This window comes from Nerophis lumbriciformis, linkage group LG37 (genome assembly GCF_033978685.3).
Source record: "Nerophis lumbriciformis linkage group LG37, RoL_Nlum_v2.1, whole genome shotgun sequence".
Classification (NCBI taxonomy): Eukaryota; Metazoa; Chordata; class Actinopteri; order Syngnathiformes; family Syngnathidae; genus Nerophis; species Nerophis lumbriciformis.
In genome coordinates, this window is record NC_084584.2 from 1,836,971 (window position 1) to 1,861,220 (window position 24,250).

The 24,250-nt window shown below is 39.6% G+C and overlaps 1 protein-coding gene across 1 annotated transcript; it reads left to right on the plus strand.

The window, feature by feature from the left end:
* Positions 1-1,434: 1,434 nt before the first annotated feature.
* pip4p2 (phosphatidylinositol-4,5-bisphosphate 4-phosphatase 2) lies at positions 1,435-18,659 on the plus strand. The gene is made up of 7 exons (XM_072912565.1): positions 1,435-1,619; positions 10,370-10,518; positions 10,590-10,696; positions 10,894-11,017; positions 16,216-16,268; positions 16,736-16,826; positions 18,407-18,659. Exons 1-7 carry the CDS (start codon positions 1,532-1,534, stop codon positions 18,548-18,550), a joined length of 756 nt encoding a protein of 251 aa, XP_072768666.1. The 5' UTR covers positions 1,435-1,531; the 3' UTR covers positions 18,551-18,659.
* Positions 18,660-24,250: the final 5,591 nt, after the last annotated feature.

The window sequence follows — 24,250 nt, forward strand, 5'->3', positions numbered from 1 at the left end:
AAAGTTGCACCTTCATTAAGTCATTTCATTCTTTCAAAGTAAAGTTGCACCTTCATTAAAAGTCATTTAATTCTTTCAAAGTAAAGTTGCACCTTCATTAAGTCATTTCATTCTTTCAAAGTAAAGTTGCATCTTCATTAAAAGTCATATATTCTTTCAAAGTAAAGTTGCACCTTCATTAAAAGTCATTTCATTCTTTCAAAGTAAAGTTGCACCTTCATTAAAAGTCATTTCATTCTTTCAAAGTAAAGTTACACCTTCATTAAATCATTTCATTCTTTCAAAGTAAAGTTGCACCTTCATTAAAAGTCATTTCATTCTTTCAAAGTAAAGTTGCACCTTCATTAAGTCATTTCATTCTTTCAAAGTAAAGTTGCACCTTCATTAAAAGTCATTTCATTCTTTCAAAGTAAAGTTGCACCTTCATTAAAAGTCATTTCCTTCTTTCAAAGTAAAGTTGCACCTTCATTAAAAGTCATTTCATTCTTTCAAAGTAAAGTTGCACCTTCATTAACTCATTTCATTCTTTCAAAGTAAAGTTGCACCTTCATTAAAAGTCATTTCATTCTTTCAAAGTAAAGTTGCACCTTCATTAAAAGTCATTTCATTCTTTCAAAGTAAAGTTGCACCTTCATTAAAAGTCATTTCATTCTTTCAAAGTAAAGTTGCACCTTCATTAAATGTAAAGTTGCACCTTTATTAAAAGTCATTTCATTATTTCAAAGTAAAGTTACACCTTCATTAAAAGTCATTTCATTCTTTCAAAGTAAAGTTGCACCTTCATTAAGTCATTTCATTCTTTCAAAGTAAAGTTGCACCTTCATTAAGTCATTCCATTCTTTCAAAGTAAAGTTGCACCTTCATTAAAAGTCATTTCATTCTTTCAAAGTAAAGTTACACCTTCATTAAGTAATTTTATTCTTTCAAAGTAAAATTGCACCTTCATTAAAAGTCATTTAATTCTTTCAAAGTAAAGTTGCACCTTCATTAAATCATTTCATTCTTTCAAAGTAAAGTTGCAATTTCATTAAAAAAAATCATTTCATTCTTTCAAAGTAAAGGTGCAACTTTATTAAAAAGTCATTTCCGTGTGAAAAGTCAGCGGTCAATGTAGTTAGTTGCAGCAAAGACAAACTTTTAGATTGAAAAGACAAGTAAGGAAAGCGTTTCCGGTGGTGACGTGTGCAACAGTGACATCTGGCGGCGAAGCCTCGAAGCTGCCTGAGGGTTTTTGTTCTCAAATATTAGTTTTTTAATGCAAAACTTATTACAATCACCAAAACAAAAGCATCAATATTTAAAGTAGCTCTTTAAAAAAAATACTTTATATTATTTCGATGTGCGCATGCGCTGGATCCCAACCAGACGGTCCCACTTCCACTTTTTCACGAAGCTCCTCCCCCTCCCAGCCCGCCGCCACCCGGCTGCGTTGGACCGGAGAGACTCGGTGTTGGACCGGAGAGACTCGGTGTTGGACCGGAGAGACTCGGTGTTGGACCGGAGAGACTCGGTGTGGAACATCCGCTGCAGCATGATGGCGTCTGACGGCCTGGACGAGACATCCCCGCTGCTGTCCACCCCAACCTCACCCCCATACCTGCAGGAGCACAGTCCCGGAGGTAAACACTACATACTACATACTACATACTAGATACTAGAACCCAGCTAGGACCAACTAGGGTTTAGGGCTGGTGGGCGGAGTCTGGACTGTGAGAACTGGACCAGTGAGTCCTGAAGAGAGAGAGAGAGAGAGAGAGAGAGAGAGAGAGGCCTGCAATAATAACAATAATGTGCTTCATCACTAGCACACTTGCTAGGACACTTACTAGCACACTTAGCCGACTAGGATGCTTACTAGGGCGCATACTAGCACATTTAGCCTACTAGGATGCTTACTAGCACACGCAGCCTACTAGGATGCTTACTAGCACACTTACTAGCACACTTAGCCGACTAGGATGCTTACTAGCACACTTAGCCTACTAGGATGCTTAGCCTACTAGGACACTAACTAGCACACTGAACCTACTAGGATGCTTACCAGCACACTTAGCCTACTAGGATGCTTACTAGCACACTTAGCCTACTAGGATGCTTACTAGCACACTTACTAGCACACTTAGACTACTAGGATGCTTACTAGTACACTTAGCCTACCAGGATGCTTACTAGCACACTTAGCCTACTCGGATGCTTACTAGCACACTTAGCCTACTAGGATGCTTAGCCTACTAGGACACTAACTAGCACACTGAACCTACTAGGATGCTTACTAGCACACTTAACCTACTAGGATGCTTAGCCTACTAGGACACTAACTAGCACACTGAACCTACTAGGATACTTACTAGCACACTTAGCCTACTATGATGCTTACTAGCACACTTAGCCTACTAGGATGCTTAGCCTACTAGGACACTAACTAGCACACTGAACCTATTAGGATGCTTACTAGCACACTTAGCCTACTATGATGCTTACTAGCACACTTAACCTACTAGGATGCTTAGCCTACTAGGACACTAACTAGCACACTGAACCTACTAGGATGCTTACTAGCACACTTAGCCTACTATGATGCTTACTAGCACACTTAACCTACTAGGATGCTTAGCCTACTAGGACACTAACTAGCACACTGAACCTACTAGGATGCTTACTAGCACACTTAGCCTACTATGATGCTTACTAGCACACTTAACCTACTAGGATGCTTACTAGCACACTTAGCCTACTCGGATGCTTACTAGCACACTTATCCGACTAGGATGCTTACTAGCACACTTAGCCTACTAGGATGCTTAGCCTACTAGGACACTAACTAGCACACTGAACCTACTAGGATGCTTACTAGCACACTTAGCCTACTAGGATGCTTACTAGCACACTTAGCCTACTAAGATGCTTAGCCTACTAGGACACTAACTAGCACACTGAACCTACTAGGATGCTTACTAGCACACTTAGCCTACTAGGATGCTTACTAGCACACTTAGCCTACTAGGATGCTTACTAGCCTACTAGGATGCTTACTAGCACACGCAGCCTACTAGGATGCTTACTAGCACACTTACTAGCACACTTAGCCTATTCGGATGCTTACTAGCACACTTAGCCGACTAGGATGCTTACTAGCACACTAGCCTACTAGGATGCTTAGCCTACTAGGACACTAACTAGCACACTGAACCTACTAGGATGCTTACCAGCACACTTAGCCTACTAGGATGCTTACTAGCACACTTAGCCTACTAGGATGCTTACTAGCACACTTACTAGCACACTTAGCCTACTAGGATGCTTACTAGCACACTTACTAGCACACTTAGCCTACTCGGATGCTTACTAGCACACTTAGCCTACTAGGATGCTTACTAGCACACTTAGCCTACTAGGATGCTTACCAGCACACTTAGCCTACTAGGATGCTTACTAGCACACGCAGCCTACTAGGATGCTTACTAGCACACTTACTAGCACACTTAGCCTACTCGGATGCTTACTAGCACACTTAGCCGACTAGGATGCTTACTAGCACACTTAGCCTACTAGGATGCTTAGCCTACTAGGACACTAACTAGCACACTGAACCTACTAGGATGCTTACCAGCACACTTAGCCTACTAGGATGCTTACTAGCACACTTAGCCTACTAGGATGCTTACTAGCACACGCAGCCTACTAGGATGCTTACTAGCACACTTAGCCTACTAGGATGCTTACTAGCACACGCAGCCTACTAGGATGCTTACTAGCACACTTACTAGCACACTTAGCCTACTAGGATGCTTACTAGCACACGCAGCCTACTAGGATGCTTACTAGCACACTTACTAGAACACTTAGCCTACTCGGATGCTTACTAGCACACTTAGCCGACTAGGATGCTTACTAGCACACTTAGCCTACTAGGATGCTTACTAGCACACTTAGCCTACTAGGATGCTTACTAGCACACGCAGCCTACTAGGATGCTTACTAGCACACTTACTAGCACACTTAGCCTACTTGGATGCTTACTAGCACACTTAGCCGACTAGGATGCTTACTAGCACACTTAGCCTACTAGGATGCTTAGCCTACTAGGACACTAACTAGCACACTGAACCTACTAGGATGCTTACCAGCACACTTAGCCTACTAGGATGCTTACTAGCACACTTAGCCTACTAGGATGCTTACTAGCACACTTAGCCTACTTAGATGCTTAGCCTACTAGGACACTAACTAGCACACTGAACCTACTAGGATGCTTACCAGCACACTTAGCCGACTAGGATGCTTACTAGCACACTTAGCCTACTAGGATGCTTACTAGCACACTTAGCCTACTAAGATGCTTAGCCTACTAGGACACTAACTAGCACACTTAGCCTACTAGGATGCTTACCAGCACACTTAGCCGACTAGGATGCTTACTAGCACACTTAGCCTACTAGGATACTTACTAGCACACGCAGCCTACTAGGATGCTTACTAGCACACTTACTAGCACACTTAGCCTTCTCGGATGCTTACTAGCACACTTAGCCTACTAGGATGCTTAGCCTACTAGGACACTAACTAGCACACTGAACCTACTAGGATGCTTACCAGCACACTTAGCCTACTAGGATGCTTACTAGCACACGCAGCCTACTAGGATGCTTACTAGCACACTTACTAGCACACTTAGACTACTAGGATGCTTACTAGTACACTTAGCCTACTAAGATGCTTACTAGCACACTTAGCCTACTAGGATGCGTAGCCTACTAGGACATTAACTAGCACACTGAACCTACTAGGATGCTTACCAGCACACTTAGCCTACTAGGATGCTTACTAGCACACTTAGCCTACTAGGATGCTTACTAGCACACACAGCCTACTAGGATGCTTACTAGCACACTTACTAGCACACTTAGCCTACTAGGATGCTTACTAGCACACGCAGCCTACTAGGATGCTTACTAGCACACTTACTAGAACACTTAGCCTACTCGGATGCTTACTAGCACACTTAGCCGACTAGGATGCTTACTAGCACACTTAGCCTACTAGGATGCTTACTAGCACACGCAGCCTACTAGGATGCTTACTAGCACACGCAGCCTACTAGGATGCTTACTAGCACACTTACTAGCACACTTAGCCTACTTGGATGCTTACTAGCACACTTAGCCGACTAGGATGCTTACTAGCACACTTAGCCTACTAGGATGCTTAGCCTACTAGGACACTAACTAGCACACTGAACCTACTAGGATGCTTACTAGCACACTTAGCCTACTAGGATGCTTACTAACACACTTAGCCTACTAGGATGCTTACTAGGGCGCAAACTAGCACATTTAGCCTACTAGGATGCATACTAGCACACTTAGCCTATTAGGATGCTTACTCGGACGCGTACTAGCACACTAATCTTACTAGGATGCGTACTAGCACACTTAGCCTACTAGGATGCTTACTAGGACACGTACTAGCACACTTAGCCTACTAGGATGCTTACTAGCACACTTAGCCTACTAGGACACTAACTAGCACACTGAACTTACTAGGATGCTTACTAGCACACTTAGCCTACTAGGATGCTTACTAGCACACTTAGCCTACTAGGACACTAACTAGCACACTGAACCTACTAGGATGCTTACTAGCACACTTAGCCTACTCGGATGCTTACAAGCACACTTATCCGACTAGGATGCTTACTAGCACACTTAGCCTACTAGGATGCTTAGCCTACTAGGACACTAACTAGCACACTGAACCTACTAGGATGCTTACTAGCACACTTAGCCTACTAGGATGCTTACTAACACACTTAGCCTACTAGGACACTAACTAGCACACTGAACCTACTAGGATGCTTACTAGCACACTTAGCCTACTAGGACACTAACTAGCACACTGAACCTACTAGGATGCTTACTAGCACACTTAGCCTACTCGGATGCTTACAAGCACACTTATCCGACTAGGATGCTTACTTGCACACTTAGCCTACTAGGATGCTTAGCCTACTAGGACACTAACTAGCACACTGAACCTACTAGGATGCTTACTTGCACACTTAGCCTACTAGGATGCTTACTAGCACACTTAGCCTACTAGGATGCTTAGCTTACTAGGACACTAACTAGCACACTGAACCTACTAGGATGCTTACTAGCACACTTAGCCTACTAGGATGCTTACTAGCACACTTAGCCTACTAGGACACTAACTAGCACAATTAGCCTACTAGGATGCTTCCTAGGACGCGTACTAGCACACTTATCTTACTAGGATGTGCACTAGCACAATTAGCCTACTAGGATGCTTACTAGGACGCGTACTAGCACACTTAGCCTACTAGGATGCTTACTGGGACACTTTCTAGGACACTTATTAGGACACTTACTAGCACACTTACTAGCACACTTAGCCTACTAGGATGCTTACTAGGACGCGTACTAGCACACTTATCTTACTAGGATGCGTACTAGCACAATTAGCCTACTAGGATGCTTACTAGGACGCGTACTAGCACACTTAGCCTACTAGGATGCTTACTAGGACACTTTCGAGGACACTTATTAGGACACTTACTAGCACACTTACTAGCACACCTAGCCTACTAGGATGCTTAGCCTACTAGGACACTTACTAGCACACTTAGCCTACTAGGATGCTTTGTAGGACTAGGACTCTGACTAGGACTCTCCCTAGAACTGTGACTAGGAGTGTGACTAGGACACTGACTAAGACTCTCCCTAGGACTGTGACTAGGAGTGTGACTAGGACTCTGACTAAGACTCTCCCTAGGACTGTGACTAGGACTCTGACTACTGCTCTTCCTAGGACTCTCCCTAGGACTGGGACTAGGACTGTGACTAGGACTGTGACTAGGACTGTAACTAAGACTGTGACTAGGACTGTGACTAAGACTGTGACTAAGACTGTGACCAGGACTGTGACTAAGACTGTGACGAGGACTAAGACTGTGACTAAGACTGTGACTAGGACTGTGACTAGGACTGTGACTAGGACTAGGACTGTAACTAAGACTGTGACTAAGACTGTGACTAGGACTGTGACTAAGACTGTGACTAGGACTGTGACTGTGACTAAAACTGTGACTAGGACTGTGACTAGGACTGTGACTGGTTGTTAGTCAATGATTGAGGTGATAAATATTTGTCACCTTTGAGACAACATTTAAAGTTGTGAAGTGTCAATGAAGGAAGTCTCCAGGCTTCTCTACACATCTTAACACACCGGGGCGGCAGGTGTGAATGAATGATGGCTTCTCACTTCTCTGTGATGCACTTTGAGTGTCTATATAAAGATAATTCTTATTATTATTATTATTATTCTTTTTATTATTCTTATTATTACCAGTCACATGAGCACACAGAATGAATGATATCATACATCACCCTGTATCTGACCTGCGGCAGCCTTCTTCTTTGAAGACAACATTGTTGTTGTTCTGGCTCCGCCCCCTCGCTCACGGCCAGGCCGGTCACATGGTGTCACGTGGAGAGGAGGTCTGACATCGCTCGCACTGATACTAGTTCATGAATATCCACGTGTATATCACACTGATACCGATAATGAATAATCATGTGTGATATCACACTGATTCCGATAATGAATAATCATGTGTGATATCACACTGATACCGATAATGAATAATCATGTGTGATATTACACTGATACTGATAATTAATAATCCATCCATCCATCCATTTTCTACCGCTTGTTGTGATGTCACACTGATACTACTTGACTGATAATAGATAATCATGTTTGATATCACACTGACACTAATGTCAGTGATATCATGTTACGTAAAGTACATCATGGTATGTAAAGAGGATCTGACGTGGATGATGTCATTCACATACTTTATATGTGAAGGATCTGACATTGATGATGTCATTCACATACTTTATATGTGAAGGATCTGACATGGATGATGTCGTTCACATACTTTATATGTGAAGGATCTGACATGGATGATGTCGTTCACATACTTTATATGTGAGGGATCTGACATGGATGATGTCATTCACATACTTTATATGTGACGGATCTGACATGGATGATGTCGTTCACATACTTTATATGTGACGGATCTGACATGGATGATGTCATTCACATACTTTATATGTGACGGATCTGACATGGATGATGTCGTTCACATACTTTATATGTGACGGATCTGACATGGATGATGTCGTTCACATACTTTATATGTGACGGATCTGACATGGATGATGTCGTTCACATACTTTATATGTGAAGGATCTGACATGGATGATGTCGTTCACATACTTTATATGTGAAGGATCTGACATGGATGATGTCGTTCACATACTTTATATGTGACGGATCTGACGTGGATGATGTCGTTCACATACTTTATACGTGACGGATCTGACATGGATGATGTCGTTCACATACTTTATATGTGACGGATCTGACATGGATGATGTCGTTCACATACTTTATATGTGACGGATCTGACATGGATGATGTCGTTCACATACTTTATATGTGAAGGATCTGACATGGATGATGTCGTTCACATACTTTATATGTGACGGATCTGACATGGATGATGTCATTCACATACTTTATATGTGAAGGATCTGACATGGATGATGTCATTCACATACTTTATATGTGAAGGATCTGACATGGATGATGTCGTTCACATACTTTATATGTGACGGATCTGACATGGATGATGTCGTTCACATACTTTATATGTGAAGGATCTGACATGGATGATGTCGTTCACATACTTTATATGTGACGGATCTGACATGGATGATGTCGTTCACATACTTTATATGTGAAGGATCTGACATGGATGATGTCGTTCACATACTTTATATGTGACGGATCTGACATGGATGATGTCATTCACATACTTTATATGTGAAGGATCTGACATGGATGATGTCATTCACATACTTTATATGTGAAGGATCTGACATGGATGATGTCGTTCACATACTTTATATGTGAAGGATCTGACATGGATGATGTCGTTCACATACTTTATATGTGAAGGATCTGACATGGATGATGTCGTTCACATACTTTATATGTGAAGGATCTGACATGGATGATGTCGTTCACATACTTTATACGTGACGGATCTGACATGGATGATGTCGTTCACATACTTTATATGTGACGGATCTGACATGGATGATGTCGTTCACATACTTTATATGTGAAGGATCTGACATGGATGATGTCGTTCACATACTTTATATGTGAAGGATCTGACATGGATGATGTCGTTCACATACTTTATATGTGAAGGATCTGACATGGATGATGTCGTTCACATACTTTATACGTGACGGATCTGACATGGATGATGTCGTTCACATACTTTATATGTGACGGATCTGACATGGATGATGTCGTTCACATACTTTATATGTGAAGGATCTGACATGGATGATGTCGTTCACATACTTTATATGTGAAGGATCTGACATGGATGATGTCGTTCACATACTTTATACGTGACGGATCTGACATGGATGATGTCGTTCACATACTTTATATGTGACGGATCTGACATGGATGATGTCATTCACATACTTTATATGTGACGGATCTGACGTGGATGATGTCGTTCACATACTTTATATGTGAGGGATCTGACGTGGATGATGTCGTTCACATACTTTATATGTGACGGATCTGACATGGATGATGTCGTTCACATACTTTATATGCGACGGATCTGACATGGATGATGTCGTTCACATACTTTATATGTGAGGGATCTGACATGGATGATGTCGTTCACATACTTTATATGTGAAGGATCTGACATGGATGATGTCGTTCACATACTTTATATGTGAAGGATCTGACATTGATGATGTCATTCACATACTTTATATGTGAAGGATCTGACATGGATGATGTCGTTCACATACTTTATATGCGAAGGATCTGACATGGATGATGTCATTCACATACTTTATATGTGAAGGATCTGACATGGATGATGTCGTTCACATACTTTATATGTGACGGATCTGACATGGATGATGTCGTTCACATACTTTATATGTGAAGGATCTGACATGGATGATGTCGTTCACATACTTTATATGTGAAGGATCTGACATGGATGATGTCGTTCACATACTTTATATGTGAGGGATCTGACATGGATGATGTCGTTCACATACTTTATATGTGACGGATCTGACATGGATGATGTCGTTCACATACTTTATATGTGAGGGATCTAACGTGGATGATGTCGTTCACATACTTTATATGTGAGGGATCTGACATGGATGATGTCGTTCACAACAACATGTGTGTGCACCCGCCCTCTCTTTGTGTCCCGCCACAGCGGAACTACCTCCCCCTTACACGGCCATCGCCAGCCCGGACGCGAGCGGCGTGCCGGTCATCAACTGCCGCGTGTGCCAGTCGCTCATCCAGCTGGACGGCAAGCTGCACCAGCACGTGGTCAAGTGCACGCTGTGCAACGAGGCCACCGTGAGTCCACTTCCTCTTCCTCTTCCTCGCCTCGCTCCACTTCCCGCCCTCACCCTGCCCACTTCCTGCAGCCCATCAAGAACCCGCCCACGGGGAAGAAGTACGTGAGGTGTCCCTGCAACTGCCTGCTCATCTGCAAAGACACGTCCAGGAGGATAGGGTGTCCTCGGCCCAACTGGTAGGGGGCGGCGCCGCGTGGCTGTAGGCAACCTCCCGACCTTACAAGTGTCATCAAGCTCTGCATGCGCTTGTTTGTCCAGTCATGTTTGACTCAGCACTTGGCACGACAACTACTTTGCTTCATACTTTCCACTTTCTCATGCACTCCCGATCATGATCAGAAAGTTACTTTCACTTTCCTTTGCCGCCTGACAGCAGACGCATCATCAACCTGAGCCCCGTGGTGGTCGTCCCTGAGGAGCAGCCAGCCCAGCCTGCCCTGCCCCTGCAGCCTGAGGGCACGCGGGTGGTCTGTGGACACTGCGGAAACACTTTCCTGGTACGTAAACAAACACTTTCCTCGTACGTAAACAAACACTTTTCTGGTATGTAAACAAACACTTTCCTCGTATGTAAACAAGCACTTTCCTGGTATGTAAACAAACAATTTCCTCATATGTAAACACTTTCCATGTACGTAAACAAACACTTTCCTGGTATGTAAACAAACACTTTCCTGGTATGTAAACAAACACTTTCCTGGTATGTAAACAAACACTTTCCTGGTACGTAAACAAACACTTTCCTGATACGTAAACAAACACTTTCCTGGTACGTAAACAAACACTTTCCTGGTACGTAAACAAACACTTTCCTCGTACGTAAACAAACACTTTCCTGGTACGTAAACAAACACTTTCCTGGTACGTAAACAAACACTTTCCTCGTATGTAAACAAACACTTTCCTCGTATGTAAACAAACACTTTCCTCATATGTAAACACTTTCCTGGTACGTAAACAAACACTTTCCGCGTACGTAAACAAACACTTTCCTGGTACGTAAACAAACACTTTCCTGGTATGTAAACAAACACTTTTCTTGTACGTAAACAAACACTTTCCTGGTATGTAAACAAACACGTTCCTGGTACGTAAACAAACACTTTCCTCGTATGTAAACAAACACTTTCCTGGTACGTAAACAAACACTTTCCTGGTATGTAAACAAACACTTTTCTTGTACATAAACAAACACTTTCCTGGTATGTAAACAAACACTTTTCTGGTATGTAAACAAACACTTTCCTCATATGTAAACACTTTCCTGGTACGTAAACAAACACTTTCCTGGTACGTAAACAAACACTTTCCTGGTACGTAAACAAACACTTTCCTCGTACGTAAACAAACACTTTCCTTGTATGTAAACAAACACTTTCCTCATATGTAAACACTTTCCTGGTACGTAAACAAACACTTTCCTAGTATGTAAACAAACACTTTTCTCGTACGTAAACAAACACTTTCCTGGTATGTAAACAAACACTTTCCTCGTATGTAAACAAACACATTCCTGGTTTGTAAACAAACACTTTCCTCGTATGTAAACAAACACTTTCCTCGTATGTAAACACTTTCCTCGTACGTAAACAAACTTTCCTCGTATGTAAACAAACACTTTCCTCGTACGTAAACAAACACTTTCCTGGTATGTAAACACTTTCCTGGTACGTAAACAAACACTTTCCTGGTACGTAAACAAACACTTTCCTGGTACGTAAACAAACACTTTCCTGGTATGTAAACAAACACTTTCCTGGTATGTAAACAAACACTTTCCTTGTACGTAAACAAACACTTTCTTGGTACGTAAACAAACACTTTCCTCATATGTAAACAATGAAACGATATCAATAACAAACATAATAATGGCGATACACTCCATAAAACCGATTCAGTACATTTAATACACTTGATAGTGGCGATATGATAAAAACAATCAATTTGACAAATGCGATACATTTCATGATTGCGCTAAATTTGATAATGGCAATTCATTGTTACAATTTTTCTTTTATTCATTTATTTTATTTTAATAATGGCGATACATTTTAAAAAGGCGATTAAGGCGACACATTTGATCATGCTGACATATTAGTAGTAGCGATACATTTTATAGAGGCGATACATTTTATAATGGTGATACATTTATTCAAGTGGATAAAGGCGATACATATGATAATGGTGATAAAGGCAATACATATGACAAAGGCGATACATGTGACAATGGTGATTAAAGGCGGTACATGTGATAATGGGGATAAAGGCGATACATGTGATAATGGTGATAAAAGCAATACATATGACAAAGGCGATACATGTGACAATGGTGATAAAGGCAATACATGTGATAATGGTGATAAAGGCGATACATATGATAATGGTGATAAAGGCAATACATATGACAAAGGCGATACATGTGACAATGGTGATTAAAGGCGGTACATGTGATAATGGTGATAAAGGCGATACATGTGATAATGGTGATAAAGGCGGTACATGTGATAATGGTGATAAAGCGATACATGTGATAATGGTGATGAAGGTGATACATGTGATAATGGTGATAAAAGCAAATCATATGATAATGGTGATAAAAGCGATACATATGATAATAGTGATAAAGGTGATGCACATGATAATGGTGATAAAGGCGATACATGTGATAATGGTGATAAATGCGATACATGCGATAATGGTCATAAAGGCGATACATGTGATAATGGTGATAAAGGCGATACATGTGATAATGGTGATAAAAGCGATACACGTGATAATGGTGATAAAAGCAAATCATATGATAATGGTGATAAAAGCGATACATATGATAATGGTGATAAAAGCGATACATATGATAATGGTGATACATGTGATAATGGTGATAAAGGCGATACATGTGATAATGGTGATAAAAGCAATACTTATAATGGTGATAAAGGCGACACATATGATAATGGTGATAAAGGCGATACATATGATAATGGTGATAAAGGCGATACATATGATAATGGTGATAAAGGCGATACATGTGATAATGGTGATAAAGGCGATACACGTGATAATGGTGATAAAAGCAAATCATATGATAATGGTGATAAAAGCGATACAGAGGCGATAAAAGCAATACTTATAATGGTGATAAAGGAGATACATATGATAATGGTGATAAAGGTGATGCATATGATAATGGTGATAAAGGCGATACATGTGATAATGGTGATAAATGCGATACATGCGATAATGGTGATAAAGGCGATACATGTGATAATGGTGATAAAGGCGATACATGTGATAATGGTGATAAAAGCGATACACGTGATAATGGTGATAAAAGCAAATCATATGATAATGGTGATAAAAGCGATACATATGATAATGGTGATAAAAGCGATACATATGATAAAGGTGATACATGTGATAATGGTGATAAAGGCGATACATGTGATAATGGTGATAAAAGCAATACTTATAATGGTGATAAAGGCGACACATATGATAATGGTGATAAAGGCGATACATATGATAATGGTGATAAAGGCGATACATATGATAATGGTGATAAAGGCGATACATGTGATAATGGTGATAAAGGCGATACACGTGATAATGGTGATAAAAGCAAATCATATGATAATGGTGATAAAAGCGATACAGAGGTGATAAAAGCAATACTTATAATGGTGATAAAGGAGATACATATGATAATGGTGATAAAGGTGATGCATATGATAATGGTGATAAATGCGATACATGCGATAATGGTGATAAAGGCGATACACGTGATAATGGTGATAAAAGCAAATCATATGATAATGGTGATAAAAGCGATACAGAGGTGATAAAAGCAATACTTATAATGGTGATAAAGGAGATACATATGATAATGGTGATAAAGGTGATGCATATGATAATGGTGATAAATGCGATACATGCGATAATGGTGATAAAAGCGATACATGTGATAATGGGGATGAAGGTGATACATGTGATAATGGTGATAAAAGCAATACTTATAATGGTGATAAAGGCGACACATATGATAATGGTGATAAAGGCGATACATATGATAATGGTGATAAAGGCGATACATATGATAATGGTGATAAAGGCGATACATGTGATAATGGTGATAAAGGCGATACACGTGATAATGGTGATAAAAGCAAATCATATGATAATGGTGATAAAAGCGATACAGAGGTGATAAAAGCAATACTTATAATGGTGATAAAGGAGATACATATGATAATGGTGATAAAGGTGATGCATATGATAATGGTGATAAATGCGATACATGCGATAATGGTGATAAAGGCGATACATGTGATAATGGTGATAAAGGCGATGCATGTGATAATGGTGATAAAAGCAATACTTATAATGGTGATAAAGGCGACACATATGATAATGGTGATAAAGGCGATACATATGATAATGGTGATAAAGGCGATGCACGTGATAATGGTGATAAAAGCAAATCATATGATAATGGTGATAAAAGCGATACATATGATAATGGTGATAAAGGCGATACATGTGATAATGTTGATAAAGGTGATGCATGTGATAATGGTGATAAAAGCAATACTTATAATGGTGATAAAGGCGACACATATGATAATGGTGATAAAGGCGATACATATGATAATGGTGATAAAGGCGATACATGTGATAATGGTGATAAAGGCGATACACGTGATAATGGTGATAAAAGCAAATCATATGATAATGGTGATAAAGGTGATACATGTGATAATTGTGATAAAAGCAATACTTATAATGGTGATAAAGGCGATACATATGATAATGGTGATAAAGGTGATGCATATGATAATGGTGATAAAGGCGATACATGTGATAATGGTGATAAATGCGATACATGCGATAATGGTGATAAAGGCAGTACATGTGATAATGATGATAAAAGCGATACATGTGATAATGGTGATAAAGGTGATACATGTGATAATGGTGATAAAAGTAATACTTATAATAGTGATAAAGGCGATACATATAATAATGGTGATAAAGGCGATACATATGATAAAGGCGATACATATGATAATGGTGATAAAGGCGATACATGTGATAATGGTGATAAAGGCGATACATGTGATAATGGTGATAAAAGCAATACTTATAATGGTGATAAAGGCGACACATATGATAATGGTGATAAATGCGATACATATGATAATGGTGATAAAGGCGATACATGTGATAATGGTGATAAAAGCAATACTTATAATGGTGATAACACATATGATAATGGTGATAAAGGCGATACATATGATAAAGGTGATAAAGGCGATACATGTGATAATGGTAATAAAGGCGATACATGTGATAATGGTGATAAAAGCCATACATATGATAATGGTGATAACAGCGATACATTTGATAATGGTGATAAAGGCGATACATTTGAAAGAGGCGACAAATTTGATAATGCTAGCAAATTAAGTAATGGTGATACATTTTATAATGGCCCTAAAGGCGATACATTTTATCATGTGATACATTTGATATGAGATCATGCTTGTGTTATCATTGTTGTATGAAAGGTGATACAAGTGACACAATGATAGAAGTGATCTGTACAGTGTTAGCAGCACTCACTGACACCATCTGGTGTTAGGTTGTGGAATAGTCAGAAAGCTGCACACTGACTCCTCTAACATGTTGTGTTTCACAGTGGATGGAGCTGCGCTTCAACACCTTGGCCAAATGTCCCCACTGCAAGAAAATGTGAGTGCCTGTCCCTTTAAGTGAAGATTGCTCAGTGAGCTGCTGCCTTTAATCCGCCTCATGACATCACATCAGTGTGTAAAGGATATCACCGCATGTGCTCGAGAACACTCCCGAAAACCACTGTCAGCAACTACAGTTGGTCGCTACATCTGTGAGTGCAAGTTAAAACTCTTACTATGCAAAGCCAAAGCCATTTATCAACAACACCCGGAAACGCTTCGCTGGGCCCGAGCTCATTTAAGATGAAAAAGTTGAAGTTGAAGTAGCAATGATTGTCACACACACACACACACAATGCTGAAAGGTACATACAGCTTTTGGAGCAACATATGTCGCCATCGTTATCATGGACGCCCCTGCTTATTTCAGCAAAACGATGCCAAGTAAAAGAGTGCGGGTACTAGACCGGCCTACATGTCACATGTAGTAGTATGATGTAACTGTGAATATTTGTGTGTTGGCAGCTCGTCAGTGGGCAGTGCTCTCCCGAGGAGGCGATGTTGTGCTTACATCAGCGTGGGAATGATGTGTATCTTCATTGGAGTCGGACTAACTGTAAGTACTTTACCAGTATTACTAGGAGTAACACTTTACCAGTATTACTAGGAGTAACACTTTACCAGTATTACTAGGAGTAACACTTTACCAGTATTACTAGGAGTAACACTCAGTACTTTACCAGTATTACTAGGAGTAACACTCAGTACTTTACCAGTATTACTAAGAGTAACACTCAGTACTTTACCAGTATTATTAGGAGTAACACTCAGTACTTTACCAGTATCACTAGGAGTAACACTCAGTACTTTACCAGTATTATTAGGAGTAACACTCAGTACTTTACCAGTATTATTAGGAGTAACACTCAGTACTTTACCAGTATTATTAGGAGTAACAGTCAGTACTTTACCAGTATTATTAGGAGTAACAGTCAGTACTTTAGGAGTATTAATAGGAGTAGCAGCCAGTACTTTAGGAGTATTAGTAGGAGTAACAGTCAGTACTTTATGAGTATTATTAGGAGTAATAGTCAGTACTTTATGAGTATTATTAGGAGTAACAGTCAGTACTCTATGAGTATTATTAGGAGTAATAGTCGGTACTTTACCAGTATTATTAGGAGTAACAGTCAGTACTTTATGAGTATTATTAAGAGTAACAGTCAGTACTTTATGAGTATTAATAGGAGTAACATTCAGTACTTTAGGAGTATTATTAGGAGTAACAGTCAGTACTCAATGAGTATTATTAAGAGTAATAGTCAGTACTTCACAAGTATTAGGAGTAACAGTCAGTACTTTATGAGTATTATTAAGAGTAACAGTCAGTACTTTATGAGTATTATTAAGAGTAACAGTCAGCACTTTATGAGTATTATTAGGAGTAGCAGCCAGTACTTTATGAGTATTATTAGGAGTAACAGTCAGTACTGTATGAGTATTATTAGGAGTAACAGTCAGTACTTTATGAGTATTATTAGGAGTAACAGTCAGTATTGTATGAGTATTATTAGGAGTAACAGTCAGTACTTTATGAGTATTATTAGGAGTAACAGTCAGTACTGTATGAGTATTATTAGGAGTAACAGTCAGTACTTTATGAGTATAATTAGGAGTAACAGTCAGTACTTTATGAGTATTATTAGGAGTAACAGTCAGTACTTTATGAGTATTATTAGGAGTAACAGTCAGTACTATATGAGTATTAATATTATCAGTAAGTACTTCACAAGTACTACTATGAGTATCACAACAAGTACAGCGATGAGTATTTGCAGACAACTATTCAGGCGAGTATTCAGACGAGCGTTACGACGAGTATTTGGATGAGTATTCAGACAAAGTATTACGCCGAGTACTCAGACGAGTGTTAAGACGTGTATTAGGACGAGTATTAGGAGGAGTATTTGGACGATTATTCGGAGGAGTATTCGGACGAGTTTTAAGACGAGTATTACGACAAGTATTATGACAAGTATTCAGACGATTATTCAGAAGGAGTATTCAGGCGAGTATTAGGAGTATTCGTAAGAGTATTCGGATGAGTATTCCAGGACAAGTATTCAGACAAGTATCAGGAGAAGTATTCAGAAGGAGTATTCTGAGGAGTATCACTACAATGATTGTGTTCCTCAGGTGGGAACGCGAGACTTGGCCGCCCGCTACAGCGCCACCTACGTGTCCTGGGTCTTGGCCTACTTGCTGGGTCTGGTCTGCTTGCTGCGTGCTTGCTACTGGGGAGCCATCACTGTCAGCCACCATGAGAACTGCTTTGCCTGAACACCACACCTCTAACACCAGCTGCAAGACCACTAACACCAGGTGGAAGACCTCTAACACCAGGTGGAAGACCTCTAACACCAGCTGCAAGACCACTAACACCAGGTGGAAGACCTCTAACACCAGGTGGAAGACCTCTAACACCAGGTGGAAGACCTCTAACACCAGGTGGAAGACCTCTAACACCAGGTGCAAGACCTCTAACATAAGATGGAAGACCTCTAACACCAGGTGGAAGACCTCTAACACCAGGTGGAAGACCTCTAACACCAGGTGGAAAACCTCTAACACCAGATGGAAGACCTCTAACACCAGGTGGAAGACCTCTAACACCAGGTGCAAGACCTCTAACACCAGGTGGAAGACCTCTAACACCAGATGGAAGACCTCTAACACCAGGTGGAAGACCTCTAACACCAGGTGCAAGACCTCTAACATAAGATGGAAGACCTCTAACACCAGGTGGAAGACCTCTAACACCAGGTGGAAGACCTCTAACACCAGGTGGAAAACCTCTAACACCAGATGGAAGACCTCTAACACCAGGTGGAAGACCTCTAACACCAGGTGCAAGACCTCTAACACCAGGTGGAAGACCTCTAACACCAGATGGAAGACCTCTAACACCAGGTGGAAGACCTCTAACACCAGGTGGAAGACCTCTAACACCAGGTGGAAAACCTCTAACACCAGATGGAAGACCTCTAACACCAGGTGGAAGACCTCTAACACCAGGTGCAAGACCTCTAACACCAGGTGGAAGACCTCTAACACCAGGTGGAAGACCTCTAACACCAGGTGGAAGACCTCTAACACCAGGTGGAAGACCTCTAACACCAGGTGGAAGACCTCTAACACCAGGTGGAAAACCTCTAACACCAGATGGAAGACCTCTAACACCAGGTGCAAGACCTCTAACACCAGGTGGAAGACCTCTAACACCAGGTGGAAGACCTCTAACACCAGGTGGAAGACCTCTAACACCAGGTGCAAGACCTCTAACACCAGGTGGAAGACCTCTAACACCAGGTGGAAGACCTCTAACACCAGGTGGAAGACCTCTAACACCAGGTGGAAGACCTCTAACACCAGGTGGAAGACCTCTAACACCAGGTGGAAGACCTCTAACACCAGGTGGAAGACCTCTAACACCAGGTGCAAGACCTCTAACACCAGGTGGAAGACCTCTAACACCAGGTGGAAGACCTCTAACACCAGGTGGAAGACCTCTAACACCAGGTGGAAGACCTCTAACACCAGGTGGAAGACCTCTAACACCAGGTGGAAGACCTCTAACACCAGGTGGAAATTAAGCGCTCCCTCCAGGATCTTGTCATGTGACTTCTTCTTCTTCTTCTTCACTTGATGACGTCATAAATAATTGGAACCGGAACATTAAACGATTAGCATAAAAGCTAGCATAAAACGTTAGCATGCTAACATAAGAGACGTTAGCCTACTTCCAAGATGGCGCCAAGTATCAAAAAACATGATTTTTAGGTTAAAGCGTACAAAATTAGCTAAAAAGCTAGCATAAAACGTTAGCATGCTAACATAAGAGGCGTTAGCCTACTTCCAAGATGGCGCCAAGTATCAAAAAGCAGGATTTTTAGGTTAAAACATACAAAAATTAGCTAAAAAAGTTAGCATGCTAACATTAGCATGCTAACATAAGCGATATTAGCTTACTTCCAAGATGGCGCCAAGTATCAAAAACCTTGATTTTTAGGTTAAAACATACAAAAATTAGCTTAAAAAGTTAGCATGCTAACATTAGCATGCTAACATAAGAGATGTTTGCATACTTACAAGATGGCGCCAAGTATAAAAAAACATGATTTTTAGGTTAAAGCGTACAAAATTAGCTAAAAAGCTAGCATAAAACGTTAGCATGCTAACATAAGGGACGTTAACATACTTCCAAGATGGCGCCAAGTATAAAAAAGCATGATTTTTAGGTTAAAACATACACAATGAGCTACAAAGTTAGCATGCTAACATTAGCATGCTAACATAAGAGACGTTAGCATACTTCCAAGATGGCGCCAAGTATCAAAAAACATGATTTTTAGGTTAAAACGTACAAAATTAGCTAAAAAGCTAGCATAAAACGTTAGCATGCTAACATACGAGACGTTAGCCTACTTCCAAGATGGCGCCAAGTATCAAAAACCATGATTTTTAGGTTAAAACATACAAAAATGAGCTAAAAAAGTTAGCATGCTAACATTAGCATGCTAACATAAAAGACGTTAGCATACTTCCAAGATGGCGCCAAGTATCAAAAAACATGATTTTTAGGTTAAAGCGTACAAAATTAGCTAAAAAGCTAGCATAAAACGTTAGCATGCTAACATAAGAGATGTTAGCCTACTTCCGAGATGGCGCCAAGTATCAAAAAGCAGGATTTTTAGGTTAAAACATACAACAATTAGCTAAAAAAGTTAGCATGCTAACATAAAAGACGTTAGCATACTTCCAAGATGGCGCCAAGTATCAAAAAATATGATTTTTAGGTTAAAGCGTACAAAATTAGCTAAAAAGCTAGCATAAAACGTTAGCATGCTAACATAAGAGACGTTAGCATACTTCCAAGATGGCGCCAAGTATCAAAAAGCATGATTTATAGGTTAAAGCGTACAAAATTAGCTAAAAAGCTAGCATAAAACGTTAGCATGCTAACATAAGAGACGCTAGCATACTTCCAAGATGGCGCCAAGTATCAAAAAACATGATTTTTAGGTTAAAACGTACAAAATTAGCTAAAAAGCTAGCATAAAACGTTAGCATGCTAACATAAGAGACGTTAGCCTACTTCCAAGATGGCGCCAAGTATCAAAAAGCAGGATTTTTAGGTTAAAACATACAACAATTAGCTAAAAAAGTTAGCATGCTAACATAAAAGACGTTAGCATACTTCCAAGATGGCGCCAAGTATCAAAAAACATGATTTTTAGGTTAAAGCGTACAAAATTAGCTAAAAAGCTAGCATAAAACGTTAGCATGCTAACATAAGAGATGTTAGCCTACTTCCGAGATGGCGCCAAGTATCAAAAAGCAGGATTTTTAGGTTAAAACATACAACAATTAGCTAAAAAAGTTAGCATGCTAACATAAAAGACGTTAGCATACTTCCAAGATGGCGCCAAGTATCAAAAAACATGATTTTTAGGTTAAAACGTACAAATTTAGCTAAAAAGCTAGCATAAAACGTTAGCATGCTAACATAAGAGACGTTAGCCTACTTCCAAGATGGCGCCAAGTATCAAAAACCATGATTTTTAGGTTAAAACATACAAAAATGAGCTAAAAAAGTTAGCATGCTAACATTAGCATGCTAACATAAAAGACGTTAGCATACTTCCAAGATGGCGCCAAGTATCAAAAAACATGATTTTTAGGTTAAAACGTACAACAATTAGCTAAAAAAGTTAGCATGCTAATATTAGCATGCTAACATAAGCGATGTTAGCTTACTTCCAAGGTGGCGCCAAGTATCAAAAAACATGATTTTTAGGTTAAAACGTACAAAATTAGCTAAAAAGCTAGCATAAAACATTAGCATGCTAACATAAGAGACGTTAGCCTACTTCCAAGATGGCGCCAAGTATCAAAAAGCATGATTTTTAGGTTAAAACATACAACAATTAGCTAAAAAAGTTAGCATGCTAACACTAGCATGCTAACATAAGAGACGTTAGCATACTTCCAAGATGGCGCCAAGTATCAAAAAACATGATTTTTAGGTTAAAGCGTACAAAATTAGCTAAAAAGCTAGCATAAAACGTTAGCATGCTAACATAAGAGATGTTAGCATACTTCCAAGATGGCGCCAAGTATCAAAAAGCATGATTTTTAGGTTAAAACATATAACAATTAGCTAAAAAAGGTAGCATGCTAACATTAGCATGCTAACATAAGAGACGTTAGCATACTTCCAAGATGGCGCCAAGTATAAAAAAACATGATTTTTAGGTTAAAGTGTACAAAAGTAGCTAAAAAGCTAGCATAAAACGTTAGCATGCTAACATAAGAGACGTTAGCCTACTTCCAAGATGGTGCCAAGAATCAAAAAGCATGATTTTTAGGTTAAAACGTACAAAAATTAGCTAAAGAAGTTAGCATGCTAACATAAGAGACGTTAGCATACTTCCAAGATGGCGCCAAGTATCAAAAAACATGATTTTTAGGTTAAAACGTACAAAATTAGCTAAAAAGCTAGCATAAAACGTTAGCATGCTAACAAAAGAGACGTTAGCCTACTTCCAAGATGGCGCCAAGTATCAAAAAGCAGGATTTTTAGGTTAAAACATACAACAATTAGCTAAAAAAGTTAGCATGCTAACATTAGCATGCTAACATAAGAGACGTTAGCATACTTCCAAGATGGCGCCAAGAATAAAAAAACATGATTTTTAGGTTAAAACGTACAAAATTAGCTAAAAAGCTAGCATAAAACGTTAGCATGCTAACATAAGAGACGTTAGCCTACTTCCAAGATGGCGCCAAGTATCAAATAACATGATTTTTAGGTTAAAACATACAACAATTAGCTAAAAAAGTTAGCATGCTAACATAAAAGACGTTAGCATACTTCCAAGATGGCGCCAAGTATCAAAAAATATGATTTTTAGGTTAAAGCGTACAAAATTAGCTAAAAAGCTAGCATAAAACGTTAGCATGCTAACATAAGAGACGTTAGCATACTTCCAAGATGGCGCCAAGTATCAAAAAGCATGATTTATAGGTTAAAGCGTACAAAATTAGCTAAAAAGCTAGCATAAAACGTTAGCATGCTAACATAAGAGACGCTAGCATACTTCCAAGATGGCGCCAAGTATCAAAAAACATGATTTTTAGGTTAAAACGTACAAAATTAGCTAAAAAGCTAGCATAAAACGTTAGCATGCTAACATAAGAGACGTTAGCCTACTTCCAAGATGGCGCCAAGTATCAAAAAGCAGGATTTTTAGGTTAAAACATACAATTAGCTAAAAAAAGTTAGCATGCTAACATAAAAGACGTTAGCATACTTCCAAGATGGCGCCAAGTATCATAAAACATGATTTTTAGGTTAAAGCGTACAAAATTAGCTAAAAAGCTAGCATAAAACGTTAGCATGCTAACATAAGAGACGTTAGCCTACTTCCAAGATGGCACCAAGTATCAAAAAGCAGGATTTTTAGGTTAAAACATACAACAATTAGCTAAAAAAAGTTAGCATGCTAACATAAAAGACGTTAGCATACTTCCAAGATGGCGCCAAGTATCAAAAAACATGATTTTTAGGTTAAAGCGTACAAAATTAGCTAAAAAGCTAGCATAAAACGTTAGCATGCTAACATAAGAGACGTTAGCCTACTTCCAAGATGGCGCCAAGTATCAAAAAGCATGATTTTTAGGTTAAAACGTACAAAAATTAGCTAAAAAAGTTAGCATGCTAACATTAGCAAGCTAACATAAGCGATGTTAGCTTACTTCCAAGATGGCGCCAAGTATAAAAATACATGATTTTTAAGTTAAAACATTCAAAAATTAGCTAAAAAAGTTAGCATGCTAACATAAGAGACGTTAGCCTACTTCCAAGATGACGCCAAGTATCAAAAAGCATGATTTTTAGGTTAAAACGTACAAAATTAGCTAAAAAGCTAGCATAAAACGTTAGCATGCTAACATAAGAGATGTTAGCATACTTCCAAG